This window comes from Egretta garzetta, unplaced genomic scaffold (assembly GCF_000687185.1).
Source record: "Egretta garzetta isolate BGI_Z169 unplaced genomic scaffold, ASM68718v1 scaffold598, whole genome shotgun sequence".
Taxonomy (NCBI): Eukaryota; Metazoa; Chordata; class Aves; order Pelecaniformes; family Ardeidae; genus Egretta; species Egretta garzetta.
In genome coordinates this window covers 3,386,677-3,394,724 of record NW_009260621.1, presented here as the reverse complement: position 1 = coordinate 3,394,724, position 8,048 = coordinate 3,386,677, and the positions used below count along the sequence as shown (strand labels likewise).

The following is an 8,048-nucleotide window of genomic DNA, read 5'->3' as shown; positions in this document are numbered from 1 at the left end:
AGCGGTGCCAGACTGCTGCGGGATGCTCAGGGTGGCAGAGTCCAGCCCAGGCGCTTCAGCGGAGCTGTGATCCCTGGGCTGAGAGCCAGGGAGAGCCGGGGTGCCCGCTGCTCCACGCCCATGGGCTGTTGCAGGCTTGGGCATCTGGCAGCAGATGTCAAAAGCTCTGTTATGTGCCTTCCTCTCATGGCAGGTGAAGATGTAGGTTAACCCTGGGGGAGGAGGACCTGGAGATTCCCCCATGGAGGTGAAAGGTGCTAACATCCCACCGCCGGCTGCTGCGCAGCACCTGCGGGGCATCCAAAATGCATTTCTTGGGCAGTTGAGCAGTTCTGGAGTAGCTGTGGTTGTCAAGAGGAGGTCCCCTCCGCACCTCTCATGCGGGCTGGCATTGCCTCCTCCTCCCCGGCCGACACAGAGGAGCTGCGGCTCAGCACACCGCCCGCTCCAGCAGCTGGGTGAGGAGCTGGGAGTGCTGTCTGTCTTCTCCTTGTGAACTGGGGTCTGGCCGGCAGGGATGGGGCTTCCTGCCCCTCCACGGGGCGTGTCCAAAGCCCAAAATGTCTGGAGAGTTTTTGGTTTGTGCCCTGTAATTGCACAGCCCGCTGTGAGCTAGTGGCAACTGGCTCCTCCTCAAGCAAGAGAGTGGGTGCCGGATGGTCCCTGCTCCAGCAGGCACGTACCCGCATGCATCCCTTCCCCAGGTGCCTGCCCCACGCACCGGCCCAGAGCTTCCTCACAGAGAAAGTCCAGCTGACGTTCCTCCCCTCCAACCTGGGGAGGGAAGCCGCTCTGTCCCGGTTGTCATCACCAAGAGCACGCTGCGTCAATAAATAACCCTCGCCTCAGCCCGCATTGCTCCCGGGCTCGGGTCAGCAAGCGAGCGGCAGGTCCGAGTGGTCCCACGCCGTGGCTCTCCTTCCTGCCCGTGGGGTTTTCCTCTGAGGCTTCACTGTACAATGAGAACAAGACCAGCTGCCCGGGTTTTATTTCTAGGTCCGAGTGAAGTGGCTTCAGTTTGTATATGGGACTCCTCTGGGGATGGGGAGGGATGAGGACCGGGCTGGGCGGGAGCAAAGGGTCATTCTTCACTGGCTGACTCCTGGAGAAGGCGATGGATGTCCTGGAAGGAGGGACGATCTTTAGTGTCCCGTCTCCAGCAGCTCAGCATTAGCTTATAGACTGAGTCAGGGCAAAGTGCAGGCTGGGGAAGGTAGGTCTTCAAAACAAAAGGCAAAGACAACAAAGGGAGAGAGTTACTGCCACAGAAACCAAAAAGCAAACAACTGCTCCTGAGGAGCCCCGTTGCTCCACGCATGGGGGCAGGGGGCTGCGCTGCTGTGTGTTCATAAGGGGACCCCCAGACAGCACGGTGGGGGCGCTGGGGACACCCACTCACATCTCCCAGCCTGGCTAAATGCCAGAGGTGTTAGCGGGAAAGTAGTGCCTTTGACTGCATAAAGTGCAGGGTTTGCCGGGTCGGGCCCTTCACCAGGACTTCTTCCCAGAGTCCTGCCAGGTAACCCCCCCATAGCCAAGCTCCCTATCTGGTCACCTTAAAGCCTTTTTCCTGGTCCCCTGGTGTCCCAGGCACACTGCTGCCTGTCCCATCCCATCCCATCCCATCCCATCCCATCCCTACCTGCCGACCCTGGTCCCGGAAAAATTCGCCGGTGTTTTCAATGACCTGCTCGTCAGACAGCTGGGAGTAGGGCTGCTCCCGGCAGAGCGTGAAGGTCTCCCACAGTGTCACACCAAATGCCCACACATCACTGGCCGTCGTGAACTTGCCCTGGCCGGAGGGAACAGAGCAGGGTCAGGCATGGGCATTACCTCATCCAGCTCCATAAGCCCCAAGTTCCTGGGGTTGAAAACCTCTTTCTGGATGCTTCAGCTTCCAGATCTGGGCCCAGAGGGGGCTCGGTCCTGCAGACCTGCTCTCTGCCTGGGTGAGCTCCAGGTCCAGCTTGCAGTGACTGCTCTGAGAGCTGGGGCTTGCTAAGGACCCAGTTCCCTGCAAAGGTAAAAAGTAACCCTGCTCCCTCTTAAAGGTCTGACCATGGCCAGGAGAAAATGTCAAGCTCAAAGGCTGGGTACCGGGACACCAAAGATTGCTGTAGTCCCCCCATCCTGCCTCGAAAAGCTGCTACCACTCCTGCTTTTTGCATGCTTCACCCCAAAGCTGAACTCCAGCGGTGTTCAGACTTCCCTGTCCCTTCTGCACCCCCCAGCCCGAGGAAAAGAGGCTGTGAGCTGCCCCGGGGCCGTGACAGTGTCCATCAGAGCATCCCAGCCCCCGTGTACCAGCAGGATGCTCTCCCAGGACATCCAGCGGATGGGGAGCACCGCCCGCCCCTGGATGCGGTAGTAGTCCCCACTGTAGAGATTCCTGCTCATGCCGAAGTCGGCTATCTTGATGGTGTACTGCTTCCCCACCAGGCAGTTGCGCGTGGCCAGGTCTCGGTGCACGAAGTTGAGGGAGGAGAGGTATTTCATGCCAGAGGCGATCTGGGTGGCCATGAACCGCAGGTCGCTGTAGCTGCCGGGGGAGGACAAGGGAGGACTGAGGTGCCAGGCGGAATGGCAGGCAGGGGGGTACACGGCTCCGAGCAGAGCACCGAACAGCCGGGCAGGGTGCCTAGAGCAGGCAGCCCTGCCCGCCCTGGGCAGCACTACCTGACGGTGGGCGCGTGGCCGGCGGGGGGGCTGCCTGTCTGCTGGCGGGACAGGAACTGGTTGAGGTCTCCGTTCTCCATGTACTCGGTGATCATGCAGAGTGGGTCGTCCGCGATGCACACCGCCAGCAGCCGGATGATGTTGGGGTCCTTCAGCCGTGACATGATCTTGATTTCCTTCAGAAAATCATTCCTTTCCGGAACAGAAACCACACGGATCGGATAGACAGACCCGGAGGGGCATGGAGGTGCGCACAGACCGTCCAAGAGTGCTACCCGTCCACCCAAGCCTCGCAGGGACTCGTGGGTCCCCTCCCCTGGGACTGGGGGTCATGAGGAGGAGCTCAGGGCTGATCCGCGCACGGCTGTGGGGTGGAATCAGCTGGTAGATGGGGTGCTGGGGAGCTGGTTAGGACCAGCAAGTCCTGAATCGTGGCAGCCCAGCATCTCCAGATGGCTCGGACACATGTGGTCCTCGCGGCTGCATTGAGTGCCCAGCCAGCAGAAGCAAGGGGCACTTTCCAAGCATCCCAGCTCTCCTGGTGGGGCTCTGTGGGGGGGAGTGATGCCAGGGCACATGGACACCTCAGCCCCATACCTGGCATTCTTGTTGGCATCCGCTCGCAGCATCTTCACAGCCACCAGCACGGGGTGGTTGGAGCTGGCATCCGAGCCCTCCAAGGCAAAGTCCTTGCCCGTGAACTTCTCCATGCCCTCCACTTCACAGAGGTGAACCTGGAGGGGGGCAACGGGCAGCTCTTACCTCCACCAACCGACAGCCTCCCCCAGCCCCCATGAACTGGGAAGAGCCTTGCCCAAGCCCTGCTCAGAGCAGGTCCAGCTGCCACTCACCTCCCCAAACTGGCCTTCCCCCAGCTTCTCCTTGAAGGTCAGCAGCTTCCTGGGGAACTCCTCAACGGCCACATCCTTGCCTGAGAGCAGGTCCATGGTGAGGGCTGGCACCGAGTAGGTGTTGCCGCCTGTCACGCCCTGCAGGTTCACGATGTCGGCCTCGGCGTAGTGGGGGACACCCTCGGGCACACTGGCCTGGGATGGCTTCACGGGGCCGCTGCAGCCTGTGGGGAAGAGAGCAGGGCCAGCCCTGCCGTGGGGCTCCTGCCCTGCACCGCCCACTCCCTGGTGCCCACTTGCGCTCCAGTACCAGCTACTCTGTGACTGTCCTCCCCAGAGCCCCCGTGCTGCCCTGGCATGGCTGGGCTCCTGCGGACACCACAGGCTGGTGCACCCCTTCCCCATCACCAACAAATGCACCGACCCAGCCCCCAGCGCCATACAAGCAGGGATCAGCGCCCGACCTCCGGATCACCAAGTAAGAGATGCTGGAGCATCCCAAGAATGGTGGTGGGAATACAGCTCAGCCCGCCGTGGACACTGGTGATTGCTCTTGGTGACAGGCTTGGTGTGACCTTCGAGCGGGATGCACAGGTGCTCGTGCAACATCCCCCCCACCCCTCTGTGCCAAAATGTTTGGAGCTTGACCAAAAGCTGGGGCTGTGTTGGGCTTGGTGCATGGTGGCTGGCTCTCAGCATGCAGGGTGTCCCGGCTCTCACCCGTGTCCTCCTCCCCCGGTGTAAACTCAGGCAGCTTGCGGATCAGGCGGGAGGGCTCCTGGTAGTCGGGTCCCAGGGGGAATATGCGATCGTAGGTGGAGCTGGACTCCTGCTCGCTAGAGGAGGAGGAGCGGTTGTGGTTGAACATGCTGGATTCACTGGGCAGGGAGAGGCTGACGGTCATCTCGTCATCCAGCATCCTCCGCGATGCCTGCGAGACAGGGGCAAGGGGGGAGAGAGTTGGGACAGGGGGTCTGGTGGGACCGGGTCTCCTGTGCTCCATGGCACAGAGGCCATGCCCAGCCCTGAGCCCCCCTCTCTGGTGCCCTGTCCCAGGCCTACAGCACCTGCCTGGGGAAGACATTTGTCTTCATGTCCCCCCTCTTCTACTGTCTGCCTCTGTGGAGAAGAGTTTGGCTCCATCACCTCTGCGACCGCCCTCGGTTAGCCGGGGGCTACAGTGAGACCCCCTCGGGCTCCTCTTCCCCAGCCCCGCTTTAGGGCAGAGGGACAGACAAGCAGGCAGGTCCCAAAGTCACAGCCCTGCTCAGCTAAATCCCCTTGCTTGGGTGATGGGTGCACATCACAACCTTCCTGAGAAGGGGAATGGAGCATCAGCCCCTGCACAGACTCTGCTTTCCCCATGCTGATCTCCCAGTAGAAACCGCCTGGGACAAGCCCACCACCCTGGGGCACCTTCTCCAGCCACCCTGCCCTTGCCCACCTTCTCCAGCATCTTCTGCCAGAACTGCCGCCACAGTATGATGACGATGATGGCCACCAGGATGAAGATGATCGCCACCAGGCACCCAATCAGGATGCGCGTGTTGCTGTCATCTACCTTGAGTGTGGGGTCTGGCAGGAGGAGGGGACACCAAGAACTGGTCATGCCAAGGCAAGGGGAGAGCCCATGCCCCTTTCCTCCACTGGATGGGGTAAAGCCCCCCAGAGCATCACCCCATGGGGAAGTGACCCCAGCCCCTGCCCAGCTTGGGGTGATGTGCTTTTTGATGCCTTACCATAAGTGGTGGGGACCACAGGCACCTCCGGGGGGGCCACTGAGTTGTTGTACATGGCTGCATCTGGCAAGAGAGAAGAGGAGAGCATCAGGGTGGGGGGCATGGGTGCCCCACAGCCCCACTTCCTCCTCAAACCCCCCCCACACAGGAGGGTCTGGCCCCCACAGGGCTCATGGTGGCAGGTACCTGACTGAAAGGTGATCTCACTGAACATCATCCAGGCATCTGCAAAATAGTACTGGCACTTGATGGCACTGGCCATGCGGTGGAGCAGGGGCACGGTGACAAAGCGGGCGCTGGGGTTCACGTCGTCCAGCACCAGCACTGAGGAGACGGCGCTGGGCTCCCACTCGCTGGTGTCGGCGCGGAAGTAGCACTGCACCTCCTTGAAGATCTTCACCCCTTTGGCGAACATGTTGTTGCAGTGGACCTGTGGGGCAGCCCGTCAGCACGGCCATGGCAGGGGATGGGGACGGGGAACAGGGCGGGGGGCACGCTGACCTTCATGGCGGTGAAGTTCCTGATGCGGTCGAACTCGAAGGTGATCTCCACGTAGCCACCAGTGGTGCTCTCATTGCGCCAGCCCACGTAGTCATAGCCCGGCCAGACGTGGTACTCGTGGGTCTGCGTGAAGTCGTCCAGCCCCGAGACCCCGTCCGTCAGCTGGCCCAGGCCCTCCGTCATGCTGGCACGTGCGAGGGGGGAAAGGGAGCATGACTCTAGCCAACACCACAAACCTGCCAGCGCCCGGCACCCCCCAGCAGCTCGGGGAAATTTGGGAGGGGATTATTTTGTGCTTCTTGAGGTTCTGTCTGGAAAAGGCTGCAGGGTGTTGACCGTGCGGTGCGGTTAGCGTAAATCCGTAAGAAGGGGTGGCTGCCCCCATCACGCTGCCACCATCACCACATGCAGCCTCCTAGAGCTGGCCATGTCCCCGGCTTTAGGGACACCCCAAGTATTTGCTCTGCTGAGGATCGGCTTGCCAGCCTGCAATTGCAGGGAAGAAATAACTCCATCCCCTCCTGCCCGGCGTGGTGCCCACTGCATGCAGAAGCCCCCCCCTCCCCACCGGTCCTCACCTGTACCCGAATGCTCCATCGTACACTGAGTCGTTCAGGTAGATGACAGTGCCCCCGGGAAGGACGAGCTGCTGCCCGGCCGGCGCGTTGTAGGACACCAGCCCGTCTGCGGGGAGCGGAGGGTGAGCAGCCGCCCGCGCTGGACACCCCGCCACCAGTGATCCCTGCCAGCCTCAGGACGCTGCCAGACCCCGGTGGGACAGACAGCCCCACAGGCTGGGACACGGGGAAGGGCCAGGACCGTGCCACCCACCCAGCCAGACGCAGCCGTACAGCTCCACGCGTAGGCAGACATTCATGGAGTGGTCGGTGACGGGGATGAAGCGGACGAAGCGGGCGATGAGGGGCGGCTCCAGGTCCTTGAGGACGATGTCGTAGGGGTTGGTGTTTCCATCCAGCACCTGGGGAGCAGAGAGAAGCATGGTGGGGACGGGCAGGCGCAGCCCCCCAGCCACCTCCCAGCGCAGCCCCTCTCCACGTCCTTACCTGCTTCCTATGCCGGTTCCTCCAGGAGATCCAGCGCGTGCCGTCCCGGCTGTAGTTGATCTTATACATAGGGGCAAACTCGTTGCCGTGGCCCCCGGCGTGGCGCCCCTGGGTGCCCACCAGCGTGATGAAATGCAGGGCGCGCAGGTCAATCTGCAGGAACTCCTTCAGGTCGTCGGGCTCCACCGGGATCTCGGGGCACCAGGCGCCATCGCCATCCTCCGAGTCCAGCCTGCAAACCCAGGGCAGAGGAGCTGTTTGCAGGCGGCTGAAGCTGGCCCCATGGCCCTGACTGCCTCTCCGTGGCAGCCCAGCCCCTGCCATGGCTGTCGCAGGAGGGTCCCCCCACTCACCGTCCGTACTTGGCAGCGGTGGACTCGGACCACTGGCTGGAGGCTGAGATGTCCTCGTCAGGGATGTGCCCGCCCGACATTCCCAAGGGGTACCGGCACACCGCTGCAACGAGACCAGCAGGGTGTTGAGCTGGCATCCCTCTGCTCCCCCCCGGCTAAGATATGTGCCGGAATACGGCATGGCACTGCCGGGGCTGGGGCACATCCACAGTCCCATGGGCGCTGCAGCCCCGGCAGCTCAGATGCAGCACTCTCCATCCCTCCAGCTTACGGAGCAGGGATGAAGCATGACGGGATGGTCCTGCACAGGCGGACACCTGCCCGGGCAAATGGAGCCACTGGCCAGGGACAGATGCCAGCGCTCCGAGGGCTGCTGGACGCACCTGGTCCCCACCCCCGGAGATCCCTTCAGCCTTGCTGGCAAGGATTTTGGTTGCGGTGGAGGGAGAGCCCATGGGCTGGCTCTGCTGTCCCCACGCTCCTCATTCTGGGGACACCCAGAGGGCTTGCTCCAGAGGCCACTCGCCTAAAAAACCCACCTGCAGCAAGCTGTTCTTGGCCGTTCTGCCCCACTGCTCCCCCCATCTGCCCGGGGGAACAAGCATCCAAGGTGGGCGCTTGCCCTCCCCACTGGCCCCACGGCTCCCGTTGCCAGCCCTGCTCCCGCCCCAGCTGCAAGTGGAAAAGTACCCAGGGTGGCAGGCAGGCTGCGTCCCTGAGCGGCAGCCGGCTCCCCCGGCACCGCATCCACGCCGCTTCCCAGGAGTTATTTTTTCACCCTGGGCTGCCAAGAGAGCTGCTGAAAGGCCGGCTTGTTTGCCCGTGTTTACTGTCTGGCCGCCGGCTCCAGCCCACAGCGCTCCC

The 8,048-nt window shown here is 62.4% G+C and overlaps 1 protein-coding gene across 1 annotated transcript in view; it reads right to left on the bottom strand.

Moving 5' to 3' along the window:
* Positions 1-423: 423 nt before the first annotated feature.
* DDR2 (discoidin domain receptor tyrosine kinase 2) overlaps positions 424-8,048 on the bottom strand; it is an 8,632-nt gene continuing 1,007 nt past the window's right edge. The window contains exons 2-16 of the mRNA XM_009645325.2: positions 7,185-7,287; positions 6,832-7,063; positions 6,599-6,746; positions 6,346-6,451; positions 5,768-5,951; positions 5,453-5,696; positions 5,267-5,329; positions 4,972-5,102; positions 4,248-4,458; positions 3,528-3,751; positions 3,274-3,410; positions 2,677-2,868; positions 2,305-2,539; positions 1,643-1,792; positions 424-1,219 (exon numbers count right to left, since the gene is read on the bottom strand). Coding sequence (XP_009643620.1) covers positions 1,082-1,219; positions 1,643-1,792; positions 2,305-2,539; positions 2,677-2,868; positions 3,274-3,410; positions 3,528-3,751; positions 4,248-4,458; positions 4,972-5,102; positions 5,267-5,329; positions 5,453-5,696; positions 5,768-5,951; positions 6,346-6,451; positions 6,599-6,746; positions 6,832-7,063; positions 7,185-7,287 — 2,498 coding nt within the window. The 3' untranslated portion in view covers positions 424-1,081. The remainder of the gene's footprint in view (positions 1,220-1,642; positions 1,793-2,304; positions 2,540-2,676; positions 2,869-3,273; positions 3,411-3,527; positions 3,752-4,247; positions 4,459-4,971; positions 5,103-5,266; positions 5,330-5,452; positions 5,697-5,767; positions 5,952-6,345; positions 6,452-6,598; positions 6,747-6,831; positions 7,064-7,184; positions 7,288-8,048) is intronic.